The sequence below is a fragment of the Rhea pennata genome, chromosome 1, assembly GCF_028389875.1.
Source record: "Rhea pennata isolate bPtePen1 chromosome 1, bPtePen1.pri, whole genome shotgun sequence".
In the NCBI taxonomy this organism is placed as follows: domain Eukaryota; kingdom Metazoa; phylum Chordata; class Aves; order Rheiformes; family Rheidae; genus Rhea; species Rhea pennata.
In genome coordinates this window covers 109,300,767-109,328,125 of record NC_084663.1, presented here as the reverse complement: position 1 = coordinate 109,328,125, position 27,359 = coordinate 109,300,767, and the positions used below count along the sequence as shown (strand labels likewise).

Here is a 27,359-nt window from a genome sequence, read left to right as displayed (position 1 = left end):
CACTGAACATTTGGTGATATAAAGCAGATTGTTCAGTTTCTGAATAATGCAAAATGGAACTCTTGTGAGTTAGGGGCGATGTAGATATGCCACTACTATTGCCTGGCAAATTTTGTGTTAAATTTCTGTTAGTTAATATCTGCAAGTAGTGCTTGTTAAGCACATACCATAGTGGGAATCAGGCCACCACTAGGCTCCTAAGATTAAAGAAACTTTGGATGCTTATTTTTTGTGTATAAATATTTAAGCCATATTTTAATTAGCTGTTCAACAGTAAGTCTTACCTTATTACAGGACACCTTCCAAATGTGGCTCTCACATATTACTTTTACAGGCATGATGCCAAAGTAAATCACTTTAGTAAACTTTTAAGTAAGAAATCCCACACAACATAAGGTAAGTTAACAAGAACAAGAAATCAAATATGAATGAGATTTGGACATGATCAAACTTCTTTCCTATTCCTGATTTAATAAAACACTTAAAAGTAAACCACACATAGTTTGATTCATCTTATTTTAAAGCATGTTTTAGTAAGTACTCTTTCATTTAAATTCAGAAGTGGATAAACATTAAGCTTCCTGAAACTAATGAGACTCAAAGAAAAATTCTGTTCTGCTCATGGAATTCAATTTCAGTGAAGTCACTGATGTATATATTCATCTACTCAACTTCATCATATATATTCTTCCCTTTTCATATATAACACGAGTAAGAACACCAAAACTATACCACTACTTACATTTAGAGCATACGATATGGATAAACCCACTGTAGAAGAATTCACTTTATTTCCAGACAGTACCACAAACAGCGCAGCAAAGAACACCATTAAACTGCCTAGAAATTCAAGCCTGACAGATAGCCACCTGTAGTAAATCAAGGCAGGAAAAACATGAACTACATACATGTTTTTTATGCTATAATGAACAAATAGAGAATATAAAAACTCTTTTGAGATCAGTCTTTCAATCTGCTTTACAAAATCAGAATTACCATTCCCATTTTACTGAGGGATTGGGAAGGGAACATGACAGATCTAAAGGTAAATTGTGAACTTCTAGCACAGTTAGGTCTTTTGAATCCTGGCCAGTCTGCCCTTCATTAGTCACACTGCTCTCCTACTCTTCCTACCTTAAAAAGATTCAGGTATATGAATGAAAATCAGAATGGAAAATCCCCTCTTCACTAACCTCTGCCTGTAACTGCATGTGATTCGATATACTGCATGATAAAAGAGGAAGGGGAAATGCACTTATTTCCTTAGACCTGGGATATAATTCTCAAGACCTATCTCTATTGTTGGTATGGATACAAAGTTACTTCCACATGACTACTGAAATTTATTGTAATAAATTTGTAAGAGGAACTCTTAGCTGAAAAGTAGTACAGTCCATGTCCAGGAACTAGCTGTAACCTTTATTTTTTTTAGAAACAATCTCATCCCAGACAGCACACACATATTTGCTAGTTTCTGGTTCATAAAGAAGAATTCATCCCAGTATTTAAACATAACCTATGCATTCATTACGAAGAGTGATGGATAAATTGCTCTGTTTTTTCTTCTGTTTCTCAGTGAGTTTACTCTGACTGAAACTAAACACTGAGCTGCGAATTGTACAGAAAGGTCGCAGTCAGAGATGAAGAACTGCTATAAAGTACCTGTTTGAGATGACATTATTGTAGAAGTAAACCAAATTCTCATACACAACATCATTATTTTTTCTAATGAATCTTTCCTGGTGGCCAAATGCTCGAATTGTTGATCCCCCTAAAAGAGTCTCACTGAAGTGGGAGATCACAGGAGAATGTGATGCTCCAGCTAGCCGTCGAATCTGTCGTGAACTCGCTATGTAGTAGCGCTAATAAAACAATACAGAAAAGAGAGAAAGGTTTCAAGTCGCTGAAGTTTCCTTTATGTTGTTCTAAACATTTGTTGTATTTTTTCTACTTTTTAAACCTCTAAGATATTCTTGTAAATTTTGAATATGACAAAGTTGGTAGCATCTACAAAGGAAAGTTATTTACAGACAACACAGATAAAAGTCTGTTTTGGGAACAGTAATATCACAGTGCTGACATAACTGTGACATAGTTATTTAGGTAAATTACTGGCAAAGCTGAAATAAGAGAAAATTATTTCCAATTCTACAGAACGTGCCATATCACCAGGCATTTAACAACCAAATAGAATTTTTTGAGCTTTTAAATCAGAACGCTCTGTTCCTTACTCAGGTGAAAGTTAACTTCTGTTTCTTTATGTACTGATGCCTGTATTTAAATTCCATAATAAAGACTGATCCATACACTCTCTTCCTTCATCTATAATCTTATTTTATTCTGGACTCTCTTAATCACCAACCACACTTTGAACATCAAGAAACAGGAATGTAGCCATTAATCTTTCTCAAACATTTTTTTGGCTTCTCAGTAACGTAGTTAACAATCCAAACAATATAATAGCACAAATAAATTATGTATCATTTTATTTTTACATTTTTACACATGCTGCTTCAGGGTTACTCTTCAGCTTTTAACTTTACGCTCCACTTTTGTCAGAGAACATAATCAAATTTGTTGGCGGGATCAACACTCTATCTTCCAAAGAAAAAGGAAAATATAAAAAGAAAAATGTAAGTTGTTAAAAGTCCCCAAATATTACAGAAAATACTTAATAAGTGTTCTAATTTCATTTTAAGAAGCCACATCTTTTCTGAAAAAAATTTCAGGCGTGTTCTGTATGTTTTTCAGAACAAGGAATAATTTATACTTGTACCCTTGATTGTTTTACACATTTCATGCACATACATCTAGAAATCTTTATAAAAAGGCTTAATGAACTTACTTGGATAGTAAAATACAAGTATCCCAGGGGAATTACTACTACCAGAAATAGTGGTGAGGCAGATGTGATAACTAGAATGGTTCCAATAACATCTAGCGTACAATTTAACCAAGTTCGTAAGTAGTAATGAAAACGTATGTCCACTACAAATAAGTCCTGTAACAATGCACAAAAGAATTAATAGAAATTAGTAAATTTCACTAAAGACTTCAAGGAAATATCATTTAAAATGGAATCAAACTAAAATATCTTCAATAACAGTTACAGAATGGAAAAAAAAAAACAATGACATCCTAATAAAGTGTATCAATAGATCTTTGTTATTGCTTAATACTGGAATAGATACAATAGCTTTAAATGACATAATATGTCAAAGAATTGACTCAGAATGTAGTGAAGACAAAAAGAAATCAGTATTATTTAGTTTACAGAAAGCATATTAAACTGAAAAGCAGACCAGAAGTTCAGCTCTTATCTCTTCTTTATGCTTCTGTTAATGATTCAGAATGTACTGAAATATTATTAATCCCTCATTGTATACTATAAAGTTTTCCTGAATCCAGTTTATAATGTATTGCAACCAAAGAATAGAGACTTAACTCAGAACTCAAATCTGTACCAACTAATCTTCTACTGTATTACACAATAACTCTTGAAACTATTTCAGGGAATACTGCTATCAACCATTACTGTTTTTGAAATGGTCTGTAATGCAGTGCAACAATCTACTTATGATGATAATGGAAAGTATTAAAATCAGTTAATAACATCTGTTTTTGGGTTAACGATTCCAGTTAAGTACTACAAAATAGAAAATAACATTCACGGTAGTCTATATACTCCTGAGAACTTGAATTTGATGTATTAATATTTTTGGCAATAACATTTGATTGTGCTATGCAATAAAATATCAATGAACAATAAAAACAATTAAAAAAAATTTTTTTTTAAAAAAAGAACAAACCAGGTTTAGCTCTGGTAAAGTCATACTGCAGAAATGGTGTTTGAGGAATGGGTCCCTAATGATCATGGAGTCTATGTAACTTCTACTAACAAAGTGTTTTGATAATTTTTGTGAGAAAATAGCTTGAGACAGTTTTATAACTTGTTATGCACTGAAGTAACCCTCGATTTCTCAACATTGTGTTCAGTTACTCTGATATTTTAAATTTTTCAATACCATTAAATGGAATTAAATGTGCAGTCACTCAAGCTTCATTTTCTTAAAATCGAAAATATGCATTAGTTTTCCCTTTACCTTTGTGAATCTACTGATGATCTGACCTACTGGATTACTTTCAAAATACTGAAGAGGAAGGTGTAATACACTGTCTAACATCTGATGATGCAATGTCCGAGATGCAGAAAGCGATCCCCTGCTGAGCACATACGCACCACAGCAAACAAGAAGACCTTGTAAACAAATAAGTAAAAAGACAATTTAAATGGCGGGGGAGGGAAAGGAGGAGGAGTTTGTTTCTGTCCTGGTCTTTCACCACAGGGACCAATCCAACATTTTTATTTCGTAACTTTGTTTTACAAATGCTCATATTTGTATTTTGTTGGCATATCTTACTAACTCATAAGATGTCTTTCCTGCAGTTAAGTCCCTCAAGCTCGCATGCTACTATACATCAATATTGATATCCTCCCCCACTGAGATGCCAGCATAACTTCATTAAGTTAGTTGTGGACGTTCCAGGAAGCATCATAAAACTAAGTGGCATTTTATTCTGCACTGCTGAGTATCTTTTCTGCTCCTCTCCCAGGTTAAACAACTGTACTTTGTAGTATACAATACTGCTTATGAAACAACCAGCACTGTTTCTTTAGTAATAAACATTCAGACAGATAAACTTTGCAAATGGAGAGAAATTAGTCATAAATACTCATCCTTACCTTGTATGAATCCCAAAAGGCTATAGATACCAAGTTTATAATTTCGCAACTGTTTCCATTCTGTGAAATCATCAACTTTTGCTGTTTCTGCAGTCCAGGTGCTAAGCCACAGATTTTGTCCAATAGCTAGTGCATTCTGACCTAAATAAGCAGCTATGGTTAGCCACACCCATCGCCAGTCAAAGGCTTGCAGGTACTTCAAAACAACTGCCATTTTCATCTAAAATATATATATAAAAAAAAGAACACAAAGAGTTACTCTTAAAAATTGTTACCATTGTTGAAGGCAAATATAGACCACATGATGGGAATTGCATACATTACATTCTTCAGCATATATCTGAAGAATTTCTTAGTGAACTTAGGTACACAGTAAGAGGCTTCCTCTCTCACCACTGCTCTCTGCTTTTTAATAACATGCATCATAATCAAGTGTGTTTGTGATACTTTTCAGTGCCAGGCTTCAAAAGTCTCTCTATATAAACTATTAAAAAAAAATAAGAGTGCAACACTTGAGCAGCTTGGCTGAAACAAACATTATTCCATTCATTAATGGAGCTAGAAAATTCAGAACTGCTGCTTTGGGCTACCAGAACCAAGGAAATTACTGACAACAGGAAAATTCTCATCGCTGGTGTAGTCCCAGACTAATGAGAAGAAACTCAGCTAGGCTACTTGAAAGGAAAGAATAGATAGCAGCAGAGTTCTTGGATTTCATTACAGGGTTTGGAGGGAAATGCTGGTTGGCACAGGCCCTTCTCTCTCTCCTGAAAATTCATTTTCTTCAAGTGTTTGTCTCTATCCTCTTGCTAGAAACTCATTCCTATTTTCTCATTGCTCTTAATTCTAATTTGGCTATAGCATCCTATAAAGTTTTGGCCCTCTAAACATTCTGTTTTACCTATTCTTTTGCCTCTTCCTAGAAACTGGCAGATTTTTTAATGGAGACAGCAGAAAGTGCATTTCTAATATAAAATAATACTGCAGCAGTATTATCATGCAAAATTTCATGTGTCTGCTCCAGTACACAGGCTTTAAAACTTTCTAAAAGTGAGGCAGACAAAATATTTTTCTAATGGAGGTGAAAGCTTTCTTTAGCTTGTTCTGAGACACGTTAATCAGATCGGACTTAGATTTAATATAAACATTCACCCTGCAACAGATTATCAAAATAGAAAATTTCACACTGAGCACTTAAAATTTGGCAAAAAATTAAAAAGACTAGTTTAAAACACTGTAATTAGATGTCAGGAAACCTTAATAAGAATTAGGCAGGTACAACTGCAAAATAACATTTTTTTCTTCTACGTGGAAAGAAACGAATGTCAAAGCCTTTTCTGTTAGGGATACTTACACCACCTGTGGCAACTTTTTCTTTATTTTTCCTGTGTGTTCTCCATTGATCAAAGGAAGGACTGCAAATAAGAATACCAAATACACTTTCAGATCTTCTTGTGAATCATCATTCAAAGAATATATCTATTCATTCCTAAGCAAAAATGCATTCTATAAAATTCTGTGACTTTTTTCTAAGTAGATATAAACTATCTTCAGCTGTTCTATTTATGTTGTTAGAACAACTCTACTATCAAAAGACAATACTAGGTATGGCCTTTTAATCCCTCATACCATTATGTGTAGATAAAACTGAGCTTGCTCTGCACAAGCTGACTCTAGAGCTGGAAATGTGAGACCACCCTTTTCTAAGGCATGTAAGTGTGGTGTGACCTAGGTCTCAGATCTAGACTGAGTTCAGAAATAGGATTTACCCTATTCTAATACTTCTGGACCAAAGTTCACATGTCTTCCACTATCTGAGCTTGCTAGCCTAAGTCTCTACTACTTCAGGGACTTTTGTACTACCTTCTACTCCCCACTGCAGATAATAAATCACTATAGTGATTTACAAATTGATCTAGGAGTTCTTTCAACTGTTTGAAAGATTGGAGGTTGTCTTAAATGCAGAAAAAGACAAATCAATGCTACAGAGAAAAACAAAGAGTATAAACTACTTGTTAATACAACAAGAAGTTAAACTGCTGCAAGGGAACTGTGGTCCACATCAGTGACTTCGGTTGGTCTTCTGAAGTGAAACTCTCCATCATTCCCACTTAATGTGCTTTGATGAACTGGACCCCTTGAACTCATGAAGGACACTAAATAGAGTCCTTTGGTATAACATTAAGCCAATGTGCATTCAGTCTTAACCCATGTTAACAAAGTAATCAAGCAGCCTTCAGTGTAAGCACTTAGGATTGCTCTAGCATTACCTCAGTTAGGTAATGGCTATATTTAATACTTACTTTTTATGTTTCAAAAGTTCTCTTTGTGTCAGACTCTTTCCTAACTGACACTCTTCTTTTGAAGAACTCACTATAGCAGAAAAAATAGAAAAATATTTTTAGTCATTATACCACACGTAGACAGGTACAGTACAGGAAGCTAGAAATTAAAAAGGGACAATGTGATGGGGATACTTTAATTTATGAATTCTGTCAGTCCCCTAGTCTTGGGACAAGTACTACACAAAATGGAACAAAATTATGACTAGATGCTGTAACTGTGACAGCAAGTAAATCTCTTTAATGACATGAAAGAAGTTAATAAGCACAACTTCTAAAAATACTTTGAAACAATATAGGTCATTTGAACATACAAAAGGAATGAGTCAGAATTAACATTTTTTAAAGATTTTGTAAAAAGCTTTGCAAAGAAGTGGAATTCTATGTTCTAACAGTCTAGAATCTCTTTGGAATTCTGTTCTTGCTTAGTAAAAGTATCCACAAATCTAGTCTCTACAGATATTAAGATTATTGTATATCTCAAAACCTTGCATCATAGCTGGAAAACTAAGCAGACCCCCTTGCTGTTCCTTACGCGTTAATATAAACAAAAAGGAATCAACTTCCCCCCCCCCCCCCCCCCCCCCAGGAATAAGGAAGATTTGTATCTTTTTAGTCAATAAATCTGCAAAGCCAAAGATACGTTCTCTACATATATTCATCATGGTGAACATACTGTTGTATACTTTGGTATCACAACAACCCCCATGCTGTTTCTCCTCATCTTCTTTTCTCCCTTCCCTCCCTTTACTCCCCTTCAGGCATAATGCGTGCTTCCTTTCAGGGCATCATCACACCTTCATCCCTTCAGAAAAGCTGCCCACAGCACAGCTGCCTTTTGCAAATTTGCTGTTCTGTCTTTCTCCTCCTTCCCATCAATCCCAGGCAAAAATTAGAGAGTGTTGGCTCCAGTACTGGAGCCAGCCCACCAGGCTGTGCTATGTGCTACAGGCCCAATTTTAGATTGCTGAACTAACAAGCAACCAGCATCATAAACATTTGAAGAGTCATCTCTCTTTTATATGATGCTTACTCATTACGTGGAGAGATTACTACTCTCAAAGTATCCACAATTCATCTCCTCCAAATGGTGAAAATAGGTCAAATAAATTGCATTATAAATGACTTATTTATTTCCCACATATAAAGAACACATATTTACTCTCGTACAGCAGTGAGGTGAATCCTAACTAGTGTGACTGTTGTATAGGTATGTTTTTTTTTTTTTTTTTTTTTTTTTTTTTTAAGTACTGTATTTGTTTATGCCACTTGCTGGCTGGAAGTATCTCTTAAGTGTACACAAAGCCTCACACACTTTTTCTCCTACAAATGAACCATATTCTCCTACTCGTTATGCTGTGCTCCATGATTACAACAGTCTAAGCTGATGGAAATGGGGAGCATCCAACACACAACAGGACATGGTTGTTGATACCTACTGCAAAATTAATTCAAAATAGCATTCAAAATGCCACTCAAAAGTCACTTACTGGATAATAAATGCTTGAACAGAATCAGGTAACTTTAGCAGATAACCAATATCATATGTAGAAGTTGAGAACTGCATAAGGCAGCCTGATCACACATCCTTTATAAGAAAGGGAAACCATTTGATTTCAGGGTAATTCAATGCCTTGAATTTTATGTCAGTTTATAACCTACAATTCTAAATCACAATCTAGAGGGGAATGCTGTGTTTTCTAGGAATTATTCTATTCATTTAAAAGAAGGAGAAAAGGAGTATTTTAGGAAACTTGAATGAAAACTACTAAGAAAACATAGTAAATAAATTCTCTCACCTTTTACTAGGATTGTCTCTTCACTTCTATTTTCTGTAGTGAAGACTTGAGTAAGCTGAGCAAAGTTAGCTCTCTTTGAAATCAGTTCTTGGTAAGTACCCATTTGACTTATCCTGCCTTCTTCCATTACTATTATAAGATCAGTTTGAGGCAAGAGGGTTAGGTTATGTGTCACCAATATACGAGTCTGAAACAAAGAATGTTGTCCATTTTTTCATATGAAATCAAAGCACGTATTAGAAGTTGACATTTTATTAGGATGACTGGAATGATATGGCAGAATCTTTTAGGATTTTGCCTACCTGTCTGTTTCATTACAATTATTTATTATTGCATATTTTACTATGTTTCTCCTTTAACTGCCAATACGAATGTCAAATTGTTTACTCTTACAGCTGCTTGATACTGCTTGTACTTACTTGTTCCTTAATGAGTACCTTTTGTCCAGAAATCATTTATATTAAGAGCTATATTATCTACCTCTTCATTACAGTCTAATATACCACATCTATTTTGATAGTCTCATCATTAATTCTGCTTAGGAGTCTGTCATTACCACTGTTATATCTGCCAGATACTTATCACCCATGGAACAAATAAATTAAGAAAAAGGAGAAGGATGAAAGGGCAAGTGAAGGACATTTACCTATGAAATAATCCATGTGTTTTCCAAGCATCAGCCAGCAGTAATAACCTGCATTAATTCATAATACTGATTTTTTTTTCAACCAGAAATCTTACCTTCCTACATTAACAGTTTTAACTGGGAAAATTTATTCCCTCTGATTCCACTTTCCCTCAAGAACGTCTCTGTTCAGCAAGAAACTTTTCTTTGTATAACCCATTTACCACACTGAGGCACTGACAGCAATCATAGCATTCCTCAACATCTGCTAGTAAAAGAGCAAAGATGAAATATTATACGAGTTTTTCACTTTCGCAGGTCATCTCAGCTCTCAGTCTCTTTTTGATCTATGCTATGTTTCCCTGATAGGCTTCAAAGTTGGCACAATCAGTATTTAGTCTCTTTATTCAGAATTCTTGTCATCTACACAACAGTAAAAGGTAAACTTCTGCAGAATGACTGAAACTTTCATTGTGTCGGTTGTATTATACAAAGCAGTCCACCTCAAGAAGTGGACTTAAGAAGTCTTTCAACTTTACCTTTCTTTTTAGGAGACCCAATGGCCCAATTAGCTTCTCAAAAAGATGTTTCCCCACATGTACATCTACAGCAGATAGGGGGTCATCCAGAAGATACAAGTCAGCATTGCTGTATACAGCTCTAGCCAGACTCACTCTCTGCTTCTGCCCTCCACTTATATTGACACCCTAAGAAAAGAAAGTCAACATAATCTACATTTAAATAGAAAAGACAGCTGGTGTATCACAACCTATTTATCAGTTTGTTTGGGTAATCAAAGCAAATTTTAGAATAGACATGAAAATAAAAAAGTAAAAAGTTGGATTTTCAAGTAATAAGAGCAAAGTTTGCCCTTTGATTAGCTTGCCATTCCAAAATGAGCTAATGCAAGTTACTGCAGAAATTTAAAAACTATTATTTGTAGGTACAGTATACAGAGAAACCTTGGAGAACAGGACAGAGCTGACTCAAAAACTTCTGTAAAAAAAAAGAGACATTTAAAAATTAATAGGAGTTCAGAGCTTAAACTGCTTGAACTTTTTTAAGTTTAAAGACAATTGGCTAGGTGCACTTGGTTGAGCCTTGATTAGTCATCAGTGTCATATGGATCATACAAAAAATAAAAATATATAAAAAATATATATTTTGTATTTATATTAAAAATATAAAAGTACATAAATTATCTTATTGTGTGACACTTCAAATTCTCACCCTTTCTCCAATCTCTGTTTGATCTCCATTCGGTAACTGTTCCAAATCTGGGAGTAAGGCACAAGACTCTAAAACATGCTCATAGTATGGCCTATTTAGATTTGAGCCAAAGAGAATATTTTCCTGTAAAATGGTATTTTGAATCCAAGCCTGCTGAGAAACATATGCCACTGACCCCTAAACAAAAAGAAGTGGAAACAGATTCTTACTTGTCAGTCTGCACATGAAAAAAATAACATTTTAAAATGTTGCTATTCCAGCTTTATCTCAAAGTAACTAGTCATTGCTTCCAAAACTTGGACATTATTATACTGCTAAAATTCTGACCAGGCTAGGTAGTACAGAACAATCTCGAATATTCCTGTGTAAGAGCTTAATTCTGAATAGAAGTGAGAATTGGGATACACTAAGTAAAGTCTTTTTACTGAGTAAACTGAAAGATCTTACTGACAGCAACAAAAGCATCTATTGTAAGGTAAGATTTATATGCAGTAAGGCAGCAAAATAGGTCTGTATTAGGTATATATCAAAGCACAGTCTGATTGTTTATATTTTTAGTTAGCTTGCTGTGAAATGCACCAGCCAGGACAACTTAAGGTTACAGGACAGGTATGATGACTGGAAATGCTTCTAGATCCTTCCTTTCCTACATTAATAGCCTTTGAAAGTCTACTAATTTTATTACAAATTAATAATATGCCCAACACTTGTTGGGTGCAAATCTTCCTTATTAGGTTGCACACAGTTCATCTTTTTCCCATTAATTCCCGTTCTCAGGTTTGGAACACTTCAAGATCATCCCTTTTTCCCCATCTCTGTCAGCAACAGGATAGTGTAGTAGATTTCCACAGGAGAGAAGATTCTTGTTCTAAAGTTATTTTCAAGGTCGAGCCACTTTTTAGTATTGCCACATCCACTTGCAACTACATTAACTGATACTATCATTACAAATTAATCTATATTGCCTTGAGCACTGCAATTTGATTATTTTCACTGCAGTCTGTGATTAGAGGTTAGCTTTTTGCATATCTATAACTTATAAAAGCTTCCTTAAATTTGTTTTTATGATGGGCACTTTCACTGCTCCATCTAACTACAGGAAGAGTTAAGCTACAGTGTTTCGTGTCACTGAAAGAGTCCGTATCTTAATTTTAACTTTGCCTAAAGCTTCACTTTTCCCCTCTATTTATATATCCTGCATCTTCTATAAATGTAAGCCTTTGCAAGAGGCTTATACATGAGTTTACTGCTGTTCCAAGTGGGCCATGCTTGTGCAGCTGTTCAAAGCCAGCAATCATTAAATGTTTAGGCTCAATATATGACTTAACCACTTAGGATTTTCACACTGAATTATAGTAGATTATAACAAAATGAAAATAACTGTGCACTTAGCCCCATTACCAAATGGCACTATGCTACTTATTTTCTTTGAAAATTCAAGATTAAGAAGCTAACCACTGAAGCTTCCATTGCCAAAATGTTTCTTTTTGCAATCATAAATAGTTGAGCATTATAAACTCACTCAGAGTCTACTTAATTTTGTTATGGAGGGAAAAAAAAAAAAAAAACAACCTTACTCGTCTCTGAACTGTTCCTTCAAGCTTCTCCATTTCTCCAAGAATAGCAGAAAGAAAAGATGACTTTCCAGATCCAACCTGTCCCACAACAGCAACTAAAGAGCCTTCAGGAATGCTGACATTCAGACTGTAAACATTGAGGAAGACAAATTAGTTACCCTCTCCATAGATACTGCATAATATATGAGCTAGGATCACTTTAAGAAAGAAATATTCTATTCTACCCTCACAATGATCTGGGATTAGGACCTCAGTTTTGGCATCTTTTGACTACGTACATTTTAGACACTTGCAATAATGACCATGTATTTTTCTGCAAGTAAAGAAGTCATCCTTTCATTTGATGACAACAGAATCAAACAGAGGATGGTTTAACCAGTAAGTAACAGTATTCTTCTCAGTCCTGTGTTTCATTTGCATCTTCCTCTGCTTATCAACTGCTAGGTTTCTCATGCGTACCACCATTACAGCACCTACCGTAGCCAATGTGCAACCCCAATTAAGAAAACAATAGCTGTTTTGAGTAAATAAGGCTGACCTCATCCTCCATAGATTTTGCTGTCAAAATTTACTGTGGTTTGAATCTGAACCTATTCAGGGTACAATACTCATGAACTTTAGCATAGAAGCAGAGCCACTTGCTTCATCCATGTTCCATGCTAACTGGATTTACGCACATTCTGATTTGAAACTCCTATGCTACAGTAAGCACAGTTCCTTCAGAGTGGAGTTTGAAGCACAGAGGAGGTAAAGAAAGATGATTGTATGCAGAGACTATACCAGACTTTAATGGAGTTTATTTATGGTGCTGAAAGTGGTTCATACTTGGACACCATACTAAAGGCTATGGTGTTTGAGATTTGGGCACCCAATGCCATGTTATGGGAAGCGATGCCCCCCCCCCCACCCACCGTGAGAGGAACAGGGTAGACCACATGGTTTGGACTGTGTAGGTTGTAACCTCTTCAGCTGTCTTAGGGATACTTAACAGAACTTATCAAAATAGGTTCTTCATGCTGCTCTGAAACTTGCTCATTCCTTTCCATTTCCCTTATTAACCCTCCAACATGTTCATCCTGTAGTTGCATGGCTCAATTTACACCTAAGAAAATATCTTGGTAAGAAATGACACCTCCCCCCCCCAAAAAAAAAAATGAAGGCTGTTTTTCAAGCATGAGACACCACTGTGAGATAAGCAAATTTTTGTTTGCTCTTTCTAAAGGATGCCATGAGCTAAATAGACATTAATGTTAAGGCTACATAAACTCCTTTAGTTTACTTGCAGGCAATGTAGAATGTTTTTAGTGGGCTCAGTATAGCAACAAAATGGCATCTTGCCAGTTAATGTACCACAGGAAGCAATTCAGGAAAAACTGATGTTACAGTTGTTAAATCTCCTCTGTGCAAACTAGGGAGTATAGGGGGAAGGAAAGAAAGAATGAATAGGAGTACTAGCTTCCCCTGGGAAGTGCTATGTGGGGGAATATATGCTTTTTCTGGCTGCTACTGCAGCAGAGAAATCAGGTTAGATTTGACTTTCCAGAACATACTGATCACATAGGCTACTTTGGAAACAGTACCCTATGTTCTTTTTGATACGTACCATTATGAACTACTACAAACAAAATCTCCATAGGCTTCAGAGTCTGTAAAGGAGCTCATAAAAGTAACTAGGAAATATCTTACTTTTTTAAGACTGGTAGGCCACTTTTATCCCAGCGAAATGAAGCATCGGTAAATCCAACAGCATGACCTGTTGCAGTAATGAAAAGAAGAGCAATGCATTCCAAATGCATCCCCTCAGTTCAGGTTCTGAATCATCATCTATGTAAACTAAGCAATGAAAAATAAACAACTATGGCCTTACTTCCACTGTAGTTTGTGTTTACATCTTCAGGATTAAGATCCTCAGCATACAAAAAATCCTCTAAACGGCTCAGAGAAACTTTGGTCTGCAAAATGAACAAATCTATATAGTCCTTGCAACATGTTTATACAATTTGAATTTTAAGTAATAGTTTAAAAATTATAAACAACATGGAAAAAAAAGAGATTCCTTGTCTTATTTAAGGATAGAAAACAAAGGTGTTCAGGTTATGTAAAAATCATTTTGTTGAATTAAGTACTACATAAACTAAAGGCCTAAACTTTTTTTCCTTTTTTTGTGAGGATCTACTGCTTAGCAGTTATAAAATAACAGAACATGCTTGACATATCCAATGTAATCTCTGAATGTCTGGTTCTTCTTAGTGACTTAAAGAATCTGTTTTCAAAAAAAATGGTAAAAACACTTTGGGTTCGAGTTCTTGTTTTAAGAAACCATGCATGTCAACTATCTCTTAATAAATGAAGCTCGTAATATTTCACTGTGAGTTTATGATGAGATGTCCATTCCTGTGCTGTGATATGAAATGCAATGAACTTACTTATGCTTATGCTAAGTTTTCATAAGACTTAGTTCTAATAGCTTAAAAGTTTTTGACCTTGCAGCATGTAGACCACAAAGGAAATCAGATCAGGATCCCAGCCAAGGTCAGGCATGCTACATCATTGTCATCATGTTTAAAAAGTCATGGGACATCTTTTAAATAGCCTTAATGCTTTGTGTTGCATAAAGATACTGTGCAGTTTCATATCAATAAAGTATACCTTAAAATAATTGACTTAATAAATGAAACACATGACACAGAAGATCAAGATCAGAGTAAATGAGAGCCTTGTACAGCACCCTATTCATGTTTACCTGAGCTACAGCAGAGATGACAGATGGTAAATCAAACAATGGCAGTCGCAGAATGTTAAATAAAGAAATAGATGTAAAAACTTTAGTTGCTGTTAAAACATTCTCTTCATCCACATAAAAAAAGACTCCAAATGTAGCCAACGAGACCTTTTAAATCCAAAAATAGAAAAGATATATCTGGAAGCAAAATCACATTTTAAATAAAATTTATACATATCTATTATTTTTCTTTGCAGTTGAGAGGTGTGAAATCCTATTTCTGTTCACTTATGAACAAGAACTCTTTTGCATCTACTGCACACGAAGTTTCTTGCACGGCTCCACTATGGAGTGCAGTAATACTTTAATTTTATTAAGATACATGGCCACTGTGTTTGACCCAGCTGGATACACATATAACCACATAAACAGCTTTCCCATCTCAGGAACAGATTTCTTCACTTTAAAAACATTGATGCAGGATGTTCCTGCAAATTCAGACTTTTTTTTTCATTTTGCTAAACATTGTTGTGACATTGGTCATAAAGTAAAACTATTTACTACAGGTTGTTTTATTTTTGACCACCTGGAGTTTTCTTCAAAAATGCCTACAAATCACTATCTTCAACCTCTTGTCTAGCAAAATAGATTAAGGCAATACTTCTTTTCTTATGTTCCAAAGTTGCCTGATGCATTGATGACCAAGTTCTTCCTGTTGTTTGCCCTATTTCACTTGAATGGTCGGCAGTAATCTTCAACAACCCAGATTTTTCATAAAAGGCAGCACTGTTTGAAAGGCTTTGCTTTGTTAAGGATGACTGAGATTGCACCGCTGGCCTTGTGGGCACACACAGTGGCTGCTCTTAGCTTGATGAGGCTAAGCTTCCCAGGCTTCCTTTCTGTACTCACCAGAGTAAGCCAGGCTCCTACACAACAGACACACAACCCTTCAGAATCACCCAGAAAAGGCTAAAATTAAGTTCCTGTTCTATGGTGTCTCTGTTGAATTTAGGAGTTAATTATCTCACTGCACTCAGTTTGATCTTTGTGGATTCCTCTCATTCACTGGCTCAAACAGACTGAAGAAGCATGACCCTCACCCTCCCTCTCACTGTTCCTAAGGAATATTCTGCTTCACCTCTTACAAGTTCAGCACTAATGAGGTGCCAGTTTGTGTGACTAAAGTTAATGGTGGTCATTTATCCCAAATGAAGGTTCCAATTTGATCAATTTACTTTCTGATGGAGTTAAATAGAGGGATTTAAAGGGACTTTCCAAATGCCTCCCTAATACACTTCCACTGAAACAGGTCTGAATGGATTTCTTATCTTTTTTCTTATATTTAGAGCTTTAGCGCACAGGAAGGGGATGTGCACAAATACAGATTGAAAGGACATTCCCTTGAAACTTCAAGAAGGAGAAGTATAAAGGCATTCGATTGTCCATGCAATAAGAAAAGTCTGATTAAAATACTAAAATGAGATTCTGGAGACCTGGATTTAATTCATGACTTTCTAGTAGAGATCTCCAACAGCTTGATCAATCTATAATCTCTCTGTCTCTTTCCTCTCCAGTCATTTAAGCGCTGCCATAACCTGTGAATTCAGATATATTGTGCTGATAAACTTAATGTCTTTGAGACATTGGGAAGTAAAGTTTGTAAGGCATTCAGCTACTAAAGCAATAGGTAACCTATAAAGAAACAATCCTGCATGAATGAACACTTTTATAGAACAGACCATAAAAGGAATACACGTCAATGTTAGCATGGAGTATGTCGCCAGATACCCAGATGACTTCAAAACGTCTACTTCACGTTCTCTAATGCTCATGACCTTCCTTTGATATGAAGGTTCCCATGCATAAAGTTTGAGAATCTAGAGAAATCAAAGAAAAAGGATATTTTAATAAAAACAAAAGCAGCAGTGATCATGCTTCAGAAAATAAATTTAAGCACCAAATATCATTGACAAATATTCAGCTATCCCAAATTGTAAAAATCTGAACATTTTATAAATGAAATCAAAACTTGAGATAACTCAAAACTAGACTGTTCTTATGGAAAGTATGCTCTAGTCCTCCTACTTCTATGCATTTCAATATGTCCCTTACATATCACAAATGATAAGTAGGTTTATTTCAAATAGAAGCATAAGCAACAAATAAAACTAGTCAATTTAACGTATTTTCCTTCTGCACTACAATTTTACTCTGTTAAAGGTTTACAGCCATCTATTAACACATTTGATATTCTCATTTTTTTTTTTAAAAAAAAAGTGGTAGTAAAACTAAGATATTATGGATTTTTCAAATCAAATTAAGCCAATATGTTTTTTTTTTTTTAAAAAAAAAACACTTTAAAGTATATTATATTAAAGCATTTTCTCTTTAACTTTTTTCTCAATTTCGGCTGAAAGACTACTCATGAAACCTTAGTTTGATAAATAATACACATTCTATCTTCACAAGCTAACAGAGAAACAAAAAAAGATTATTAGTTGTGGCACTACCTTTATTCCATGTAACATTTCACTTAGTAGCTTGACTCGTTGATCTGAATACCTCATTTGGCTTTTCTGGTTAAAAGACAGTAATGCTTCCATTTTTCAGTGAGCAGAAGGAGAGTGAAATAGGCAGTATAATTCAGGCAATAAATACATTTTATATTATTTGATTTTGCTGAAAAAAACACTTTCACTGCAGTTACATCATCTTCAGATAAACATATATTCATACAGTTCATTATATAGGATAAAGAATAAATACACTATAATAACAATTTTCTGCTAAAATATCTTAAGAAATACACATAAATTCTTTGTCTTTTCTTTGCTTCTTTCTCTGTTAACATTTTAATTCATTGTGAAGAAAATAATGATGACAGGCTTCCAGTATGAATATGGAACAACATATGTGCATAAAGTTATATACATATATATGCACATATACAGGAGTTAGGAAGAAAGTTCCCTCTGTTACTGGAAACACATTGTTACTGAAAGAAACTGTTTCTTTCAAAAAGCAAACACAAATTCTTTGCACTGCTATGCTATACTTAGGCTCTTCTGCACTTCAATCCCAAAACGGTAATACAAAGCCTCTTTAAAGTTTTCAATCTTATTCAAACACTACAACAAGTTTCAAATTTTAAACGGATTTCATTGTCCTTTGTAACTCTTCTCCATCTTTCATGTCACAGCAGGGACCTAATTCTGTATATTCTTTCTGCACCTGCAAAAAGAGGCAAGGGCTTTTGTTGCCATGTATCTGAACCACCATAGCTTTACAAAAGAAGCTCTGGAGATCCAGTCTTCAGTACCAAAGGCACAATAAGAAAGAGATGAATAACAGCCTCAGTAGCAATTCTAAAGTTAAGGTTGTAATCTTTTTCTTAGTGGAGATCACAGAAATTGTCAATCATGTATGTGGACAATACAGTGCCAAGAGAACTGTAACACGAGAGAAGCAGAAAAGACAGAGCACATTTAGCACCTTTGTGGGAATTCCCTAACCTCAGGAGAACGTGCTAACTTTGAGTGAGCTGCTCAGCTTGGATAATGAAAGTGAAAGAGGGCTATAATCCTTGAAAATCCTGCATTTAATGGAATTACTCATATAATATATAAAAACATAATTGTTTCCTAGATTAAGTCTCACAATAATTCTTACCAAGATATTCTTTTATTATAATGAAAATTTGTATTTTCATTATAATACTAAATTTACTCAATACTAGTTTAGCTATCAAAGATAAGCATTTTTTACTGGAGTTATGCTTCCCTCCTCAGTGAAAAACAGTCTTGGCTTAGGGTTGTTCTATTAATTTTGATGCATCAATACTATTCTTACACATGCAAAAAAAAAAAAAAAAAAAAAAAAAAAAAACAAGTTGCTGTATCATGACAACTTAACCTCCCCTTCCTATGCCGATTTGTGTGTCTCACCTTCAGACTTTTCACTTTGGCTGCTATGAGCGCGTTTATAGGTATAACCAAACACAGCACTGCAACACCTGCTAGGATGGAAGGGCCAAGTTCTTGCCAGAGAAAGATGACAGCCATGAGGATCTGAAAGGGTGCTGACCACAGGAGGTTCAGGTTTACAGTTAGCTCCATGAGTTGCTGAGCATCTGCTGACATCAGGTTAACAATTTCCCCAGTTGTATAGTTTTGACGTGAGGAATTCGCTAAAGTTAAGGCCTGCAACCAAAAATTACACAGGGTAGAAGTCCCAGAAAGCAACACTTTGGATGGGTTTCAAGAACTGCTGTCTTTAGGTTCCCAGGAGGAACTAAAAAAAAGGATAACAAACAATAGAGCAAAGCCAAAATCACTGAAATGATTTGCAGCTCTTTATATCAAATAGGTAGGCCACCATAGTGCAGAGCCTGAAAAGTCTCAGCTCTGGGCTAGCTTAGAACCTCACAGTATAGAAACTGCGAACGGCAGGCTTCCCAGCAAGCACAAGTAAACTCACAGTGCAGCAGGCAGCACCATCAGTCCCAGGTGTATGAGGACAGACACAGACACACATACACACACACACAAAAAATATATACCACACACACATCTTCTTCTCTCCCTTCCCAATTGATACCTAGCATTTTTCCACTCTGCCATCTGCAACTTCTGCAACCACCAGGGCTGTGCTGCAGCATCATACTTCCTCCTCCTACATGGCAAACACAACCTGATCTGCCAGTCACTAACTTGCTAGAAGATGTGCTGACCCCAATAGGAGCCTCATACTACTCCCTATTCCCTCCGTCCCCAACACACTTTAATAGAGGTCATGGAAGAAGGAATTCCTCTTTCTCCTGCATCATAACTGACAAGTGAAATCTTGTGCACTTCTTCAGAAAATCCATCCTTATGGCACAGAATCTGTGCCATAAGATTTGTTCGAATTGCTTAAGAGATTGTCTTTTAAATTAATTGAGAAGACAGAGTAATTTATTTCAGACTTGAATTATTTCTTGCCTTCCTTAACTGATGGTTAGCAGGTAAACACTGCAGTAAAGTATCAACTTGCCTCATTTATAATGAAGTAAATTGAAAGCGAAGCACACAGATTAAGCACACAGCTCAATCTCACATACTATATATTAACATTACTGTAAATGTTTTAATGTTTTGCAGGTCAGACACAACTACTTTTACTACTGCACTATTAGCACCTTCATCCTTGTAAAAATGGCAGAGGGCCCTCAACATATTTCATTAAAGGTGGGATAAGGTATATGTACAGTTCCATGGCAGTTCACCATCTTAAAAAAGAAGAAAAAAAAATGAGAAAAAATGTCTAACTTACTGAATATCCAAATCAACTGAAAATCAGTTTACTAAAATAGGGCAGAAAACTTTCAATCTCCACAAGGAACAGTTTGGCCAACTTCAATTTCTTCTGCTCTCTACCACTGTATAGTAAAACAGTGATCACCTGCATTCTTACTTGTATCCAGTAACGCACTCCAGACATCTATCTTATAGTTTTCCCAGCTCATAGAGTAAACTTGGGGAAATTAGCCCTAATCACAATAGGAAGATTCCAGTTTCCTCATGTACCTCTAATATTATCTCTGTACAGGTGGTGATCAAAATATCTGATTGTAGGATTACAATAGAAACACTGCTGAAAATCCAAATTACTATAAATAATCAGCAAAATATAAAGTCAATTTATTAGTCTGCTGCCAGCAGTCTATAAAATCTTGGGTTTTCAACTTGCTGATAAATATAGCATTTTTTAAAAAATTGAGGGTTTATTTTGTTGGTTGTTTTGAAGGGAAGGCAGAATATATAATTACCTTTTTGTATATCAGGCCTACAACGGCAGTTTTGATTTTAACTGCAGTAAGCATGTTGTTACGCTGGTATAATTGATGGACGAGAGTTTGAGAGAGAACTACCAAAAAAAGGGCAATAGCATATATATATCCACTCCTAGGTGAACCAGGATGATTTTCACTCAACATTATCAGTGCTCTGAAAATGAAGCAAAATAAATTTTAGAATCTACACATTAAATCAACATCTGACAACAGAAAGTTTAATAAAGTGATATACTGCCAACTTAATCTGTTTTTGTTTCTAAATATGCTAGAAGGCCATGAAGAAACACTCTGTTACAAAAAGTAATATTTACCTGTGTTTTACACTTTGTCAGCTTAGAAACAATTCTCATATACTGCTCTAGAGATGATTTACTATTGCTGACTTCTTTGAAAATACAATATAAATATCGAATGGAAAAGAGAAAAAATTACATTTTAATAAGATATTTTTAGGTAGAAATGTCACATCTACCAACTATGAGAGAGAGAGAGAAAGAGAGAGAGGGAGGGAGGGAGGGAGGGAGGGAGGGGGAAGGAGGGGGAAAGAGAGAAAAGCAGAAGGAAAAAAGGGAGGGAGGGAAGAAAGAAGGAAAGGAGGATCTAGGGGAATAATAATTCTTATTTTTGTGCTAGTAATAGGTTTTCTTAATCAAAAACTGTGAGGACTTCAAAAAGATTTTATTGTTAACAGTTCTGTTCAATATCCAAGCATACCATAGGATTACTGTGATACAGGGTATAGTATGGTGGTTAACAGTAACACTGTTCATTATCTATTGTAAACACATTAGTATTTGACAAATGCTTAACACTTCCTTGGTACCACAATTTATAAAAATCAATCCCATCCCACTTATGGTACCAACAACATTATAACAACAAGAGTCATTGCAGCTTTCCACTGAATGATGAAGCTATAGATATTCTCGTACATTTAAGGGCTTTGTTGGAAAAAAAAAAAAAGAGATAGAAATAATCGACAAAGCAGGGAAGTTAAATATATTTGCATTGCATTTGTTTTTATATTTGATTTTACATTTAAGTATAATATTGTAGAGTTGAACTTCTATTGCTTTTGCCTTAGTCCTTTCACTAAGAAACTCCTGATTCTTTGAGCCTTCCCTCATTAGATCATGTAGAGATAATCATGAAAAAACATCTTAGCAAAACTAAGTTGTTTAGCTTGGTTTTGATATTGACAATCCTTTAGCTTTACTATTCTATTACTCTTTGAATATAAAGTGAAGCACATTAAAAACTTACTTCATTATCTGTGGACCCATGAAAGCCAGAATATCAGCTATAACTTTCAGAAAGGCAACTTTAATCAGCAAAAATTTAAATGTTTGCCACAGTGGGAAAACCAAAGATGGTTTACAGAAATTTGTTTTCTTAAATAGCATTCTTTTGATGTAAGAAGCCTGTGAAATTACAAAAACATGTACAGAATTAAGAGAAGAAATTATGTTCTCTCCCCCTCCCCAAGAAAATACAAAATTTATATTTGTGTCCATCTAAAGCCATCATTGCCCTCATGATCCAAAGAAACAAACTTCCTACATTGAAAAATGGAAGAAAAACTTTTATGTAAGAAATTAAGTGTAGTTTTATTTAGTCTGGCTAGCAGTCTTTTAGGAAAGAGTAAATATGGTTTCTCAGGTTGCCCCAACCACCCACAATTATCATTAGAAATTACTTTAACTCTCAAATGATTACCATAGGTCAAAAACTTGGAGTGCACAACAGAGAAAATCTTCAAGGTAAACTGAAATGCATCATCATGTATAGCAGGCTTACAACAACTTCTATATTTAAGGCTGAATATCCTTTCTATTTTTTTCAGAATATTTTCAGTTATTGAATAATTTATTCTTTTTCAGTTTGAATTTAGCTTATAAACAATTGCAAATATTCTTGCAAGGGCTCTGAAAAGAGTAATGAAGCTGTTCTTAGCTATTATAATAATGAAGGTCAGGTCATCCTCCACAGATTAGTTCAGTTGTAACAACAGTACCTGAAATAAAATTACCCTTATTAAAGAATGCTTCTGGATGCTTTTGGTAAAAAGTGTGCCGATCATTATATGATCAGTAGAAGAAAAGAAAAAAATCTATAAATACAAAAAAAAAAGAGAAGTATTGAAGAAATGTTGTAAAACCAAGCTCTGCAGAAGCCCTCTTCTTGATTATTTAAAACAAAAGCTACACCCTTTCTCGATTTAAAGGTTAGGCCCTCTCTCCTGAGAACTTCCTAACATTTTGGAGTTCACAGCGCACTTTAACAACAACAAAGTAATAAATAACTGTAACTGAAAATGTCAAGGATTTACATGGAAATCAGACAGGCAAACTCAAGCAAAATCCAAAATATCTCATTACAGTTTTTGGTTGAATCTTGTTGTCCCAATAAGTCTTAAACTTCCCAACCCTTCTAATATACTTTCTATTAATATACAACTGCTTGTGGTAAGACTCAGGTGCTCCCAAAACAATGTTTAATTTAAACAATTAAGAAATAATTTAACAATTTAGAAAAATCCTATAGCCACAATAGAATGATTACAATACTGATTGGCCTTTATAATCTTCAGAATGTGGGCTGTTCAACAAACAACAGGGTTTTGGAAAACTCCTCCAGAATCTAGACTCCTTAAATTTACAGAAGAATTTTGCCTATTGTCAGAATTATCACTACCTTTAATCCAGTGGTTGTTTTTTGTCTTTCCTTCCTCCATTGCTTTTCAAAGTTAGGACACACACTATACGGCGAATCATTTTCATTCAGTTCAAACAGGTCATCCCTCTCCAATGGCTTCCTATAGCCTATAGATATTAGTCTGAAAGAAAGCAATGAATTTAGACAGCATAAAATACAGCAGACAAAAGCAGAAATTCTAACTGAAAAAGTTAGCAATATCAGGTATGGTGCACAAATAAACTCTGTAGTCAACATAATCTATGTGATTCTATAACAGGCTGCAAGCTAAACAGTGGCACCTAGTTATGGTCAGCTTAAATATACTGAAATTCACCAGAAGCAAACAAACCCCAAATAACAAATTCTGAGGAAACTCTGCACCTCAGAGTCTGTCCAAATTTCTTATCCTGTACTTCTTTGTAGGAAAACATTATATTTCTTTAGAGATAAAAGAAATCACTTCAAAACACATCTATTTAGCGTAATTACTCAGTTACTACTATGACCTGAAAGGAAATACCCTTTTCATCACAGGACTGCATTGCTGTCACTCATCTTTAACCAAGGTAACAAGCTTAAACCACTAAGTTCCAGCACAAGTACAATGAAAAATTTCTTACGGTAGTTCTTCATTTCTTAAAATGTTGTGTTGTTATTCAGTTTTTAAAAAAATCATATCAATATTAAAATGGTCAAACATGGCTGATATACACACTGATACCACAGGAACTCTATTTCAAAAAATATTTATTTTTGAAGAGCCTGACAAATTTTAAATAGAAGCAAACTATGTTTTACAATTTCTGAGACAAGGAAAATGTAAAAAGACTAGCGTTGCCAAAGCCCTTCAACTTAAAGAAAGTTTCAAACATCTAAGAATCAAAGTCAGGACACACATGGTAGCCCTCTGGAGAGGAAAATCACTCTAATAGACACATTCATAGATGCTTGAGTGTGTCTGTTAGAGTGATTTTCCTCACCAGAGGGCTACTATGCAAGTGCAGTGTACTTGCTTTTCCAGTGTGCACTCCCTGGGTAGAGCATCCTGCCAGCGTTGGACTCGGTGCTAAAATGCATGCCACTTGCTTAGCACAAGACTCAGAAACACTTCGTTGGAAGTTACAAAATTCTAGTGGGGATGGAGCCCACTATCCCTAAAGACTGTCCAAATGTCTGCTAAAGCTGCACCATGAAAATGAAGTAAAATATCTTAAGCTCATTAAATCAAGGCAAAAATAACATAGCTTCTTATGAAGACTGCCAACAAAGATGAGGAGAGCTGACCAGCTCTGTACTGAGCTCTGTACGCTCCTTAAATAGTAGTTTCTCGTGATCTCAATTCCAAAAACCCACTGCTATCACAAAGGATAGATAAATTTAACAAATGCCCTTCATACTGGAATCCCAAACTGCCTCAAGGCTAAGAAAACGTCACATAGCATTACAGGTTTATTATGTAATAATGGAGACCTCTTCACTGTGTACAAGCGCTTATGGCAAATACACCTTTAACAATTGTTTGCTTCTGGCTGGAAAGAGCGTACATAGCTATTCTAATATTTAAGGATTAATTACATAAAGTTAGTTATTTCATAGATAAACTCGTACTAAGCTGAATAGAAACCATATATATTTTTTCTTTTCTTGCTAAACTTTGTGGAAATGATTAAAAATTTTAAAGGATAACCTTGATTTGACATTTGCAATTTGGGTGAACACTGTGAAATAAAGAAAATGAACAAGTTAAGTGTCAAATAAAAGTGCTGAACTAAATATACTGCCAAACTTCAGGAAAACTGAATTTTTTTTATTTATGCTCTAGCAATGTACAAATTGGTAAAATCATAGCTTATTTGAAAACAACTTCAGTGTAGCTAGAGTTTCACCAAAAACCCTGAATGCTTGAAATAAGCTAATTGTTTTGCCTTAATTTACTAATAGCAAACATTATATTCAGTCCCCCTAAAATTAATGATACTAAATAAAGCAAGAAGTAGTTGTAATACTCTTAAAATGCTTACTTTCCTCATTCTTAGATTTTTGAATAGTTCTGTATGCGTCTGGCTCAAAAATGTCAAGAATGAGTAATGGTCAGGAGACAAACTTGACATAGTTGAACTTTCAGTTCCTATTTTTGGATGGAAAAATTTCCCAATAAGTAGAGGGACTTTATTGGTGCTTGTGAACAGGTGATCTACAGTAACAAAGACACATGACCTGAAATAAAGGGAGAAGTTCAAGCACGAAATCAGCTACCTGGAAAACATTTTAGCTGAGTATTTGTTCCTGCAGATCTAGAAAATTGTTATACTTACAGTTCTATATGGGGTTCAAAGAAAATCTGATTTACAAACATAGACAATAAATAAAAAAGCTCAATTTGGATTTGGGTTTATATCCCACCACCTAAAAATATTGTCTATTGTGAAAACATTTAGCTCCTTAGTTCCTGGTATCATTAACAAGTGTGAAGTATTTATCTGTTTAAGTAATGAAATCAGGTAATACATGCAATTACTACTTCTTTATAGAAGCAAAATTCTAGGATATATTTTAATATGATCTATAAAAGTTGAAAACTGATATTTGTACGGAAAGCGAAAAGCAATCTCTGGCTTAGACTCTAGATCAAGTCTGAATGAAAGCATGCAATGTAGGTGTGTGTTCTGTAACTCAATGAACATCAATGAACATTAACAAACACTTTAATAAATTCTCACCTGCTAAACCAAGAATATGTTAATTTACTAAAGACACAAGCATTTTCTTCAGGACTGCATTTCTGTTAAAAAAAAAAAAAGGTAGGGGGAGAAAAATATCAATGCTACTTGAAAAGACTTCTTTCACTAAAAATATAGTTTTGGGAAGCTGCTTAATTCTGAGCTATAATAATGAGAGTTATTAGTGGAACTATCCATTAAATGTATTTATTTTAGTTACAACTTTACATCATATTTTAAATTGCAAAATTACCAGAAATCTTTTTCACAACAGTATTTACCATCCTTTTCTTCAGACTGGCCCCTCCTCCTAACCTATTCTGCCCTTTCCCCCTTCTTCCCTGATGGTATCCAGTCCTACCCAATGCCTATACTGCTCTTGCACTTGATTTTTTCATTGCCTGCTCCCACCAATATATTCTGTTTCTCTCTAACATAAAGCATGAGGAAGGAGAGAAACTTACAGGTACAGGACTTAATAAAAGAACTTATCTCTCTCTCTGTAAGAAAACAGAAATCACTACCTTATCTTGATTTTACATTATTTACATATACTTTACACTGGAATACAGTAATACCAACAGTAAATCATGCACAGTACGAGCAAACCTTCCTTAAGGCTCTGACAGTTAAAATGTTGCTTTCTTTCTCATTTGAAAACCTAGCTATTGGAAGACCAGCAAACACCTTTCACACCTTAACATATGAAGGGCTACTAATGTGTAAAACACATGTAAAGAGAAGAAAAATATGAGGATTGTGTCATTGCCAATTTCACACTTTCAGTGGAGATAAGCATAATAGAGGAAAACAAATACAAACCCTCCCACACTCCTTGGGGAATTTGTATCCACACCCAAGACCTCACCACACCTAAGGAGGAAACTCCGCAGCTCAGAAATTCAGTATCACCTTAAAATTATTTCTAAGAAAGGCGCTTACAGATCCTTTCTGCAGGTGTTATAAAAACCCACTTGTCAAAAATACATGGTGTTGGTGCTCCGAGACCCTGTATATTTTCACAATTTGTGTTCTACTTTCAGTCAAAAAAACCCCTCAAAAAACTAAAG

At 34.9% G+C, this 27,359-nt stretch overlaps 1 protein-coding gene across 2 annotated transcripts in view; it reads right to left on the bottom strand.

The window, feature by feature from the left end:
- LOC134152385 (multidrug resistance-associated protein 1-like) overlaps positions 1 to 27,359 on the bottom strand; it is a 36,736-nt gene that overhangs the window by 8,480 nt on the left and 897 nt on the right. Inside the window, exons 2-22 of one of the 2 annotated variants that reach the window (XM_062597697.1) lie at positions 26,290 to 26,351; positions 23,567 to 23,708; positions 22,136 to 22,293; positions 20,846 to 21,023; positions 18,984 to 19,238; positions 17,550 to 17,615; positions 16,779 to 16,916; positions 15,061 to 15,207; positions 14,185 to 14,269; positions 14,004 to 14,070; positions 12,318 to 12,444; positions 10,741 to 10,917; positions 10,050 to 10,217; positions 8,886 to 9,072; positions 7,048 to 7,117; positions 6,099 to 6,159; positions 4,745 to 4,964; positions 4,104 to 4,258; positions 2,846 to 3,001; positions 1,663 to 1,862; positions 743 to 869 (exon numbers count right to left, since the gene is read on the bottom strand). In XM_062597697.1, coding sequence (XP_062453681.1) covers positions 743 to 869; positions 1,663 to 1,862; positions 2,846 to 3,001; positions 4,104 to 4,258; positions 4,745 to 4,964; positions 6,099 to 6,159; positions 7,048 to 7,117; positions 8,886 to 9,072; positions 10,050 to 10,217; positions 10,741 to 10,917; positions 12,318 to 12,444; positions 14,004 to 14,070; positions 14,185 to 14,269; positions 15,061 to 15,207; positions 16,779 to 16,916; positions 17,550 to 17,615; positions 18,984 to 19,238; positions 20,846 to 21,023; positions 22,136 to 22,293; positions 23,567 to 23,708; positions 26,290 to 26,351 — 2,946 coding nt within the window. The remainder of the gene's footprint in view (positions 1 to 742; positions 870 to 1,662; positions 1,863 to 2,845; positions 3,002 to 4,103; positions 4,259 to 4,744; positions 4,965 to 6,098; positions 6,160 to 7,047; positions 7,118 to 8,885; positions 9,073 to 10,049; positions 10,218 to 10,740; positions 10,918 to 12,317; positions 12,445 to 14,003; positions 14,071 to 14,184; positions 14,270 to 15,060; positions 15,208 to 16,778; positions 16,917 to 17,549; positions 17,616 to 18,983; positions 19,239 to 20,845; positions 21,024 to 22,135; positions 22,294 to 23,566; positions 23,709 to 26,289; positions 26,352 to 27,359) is intronic. The other variant, XM_062597706.1, reaches the window with a different exon arrangement.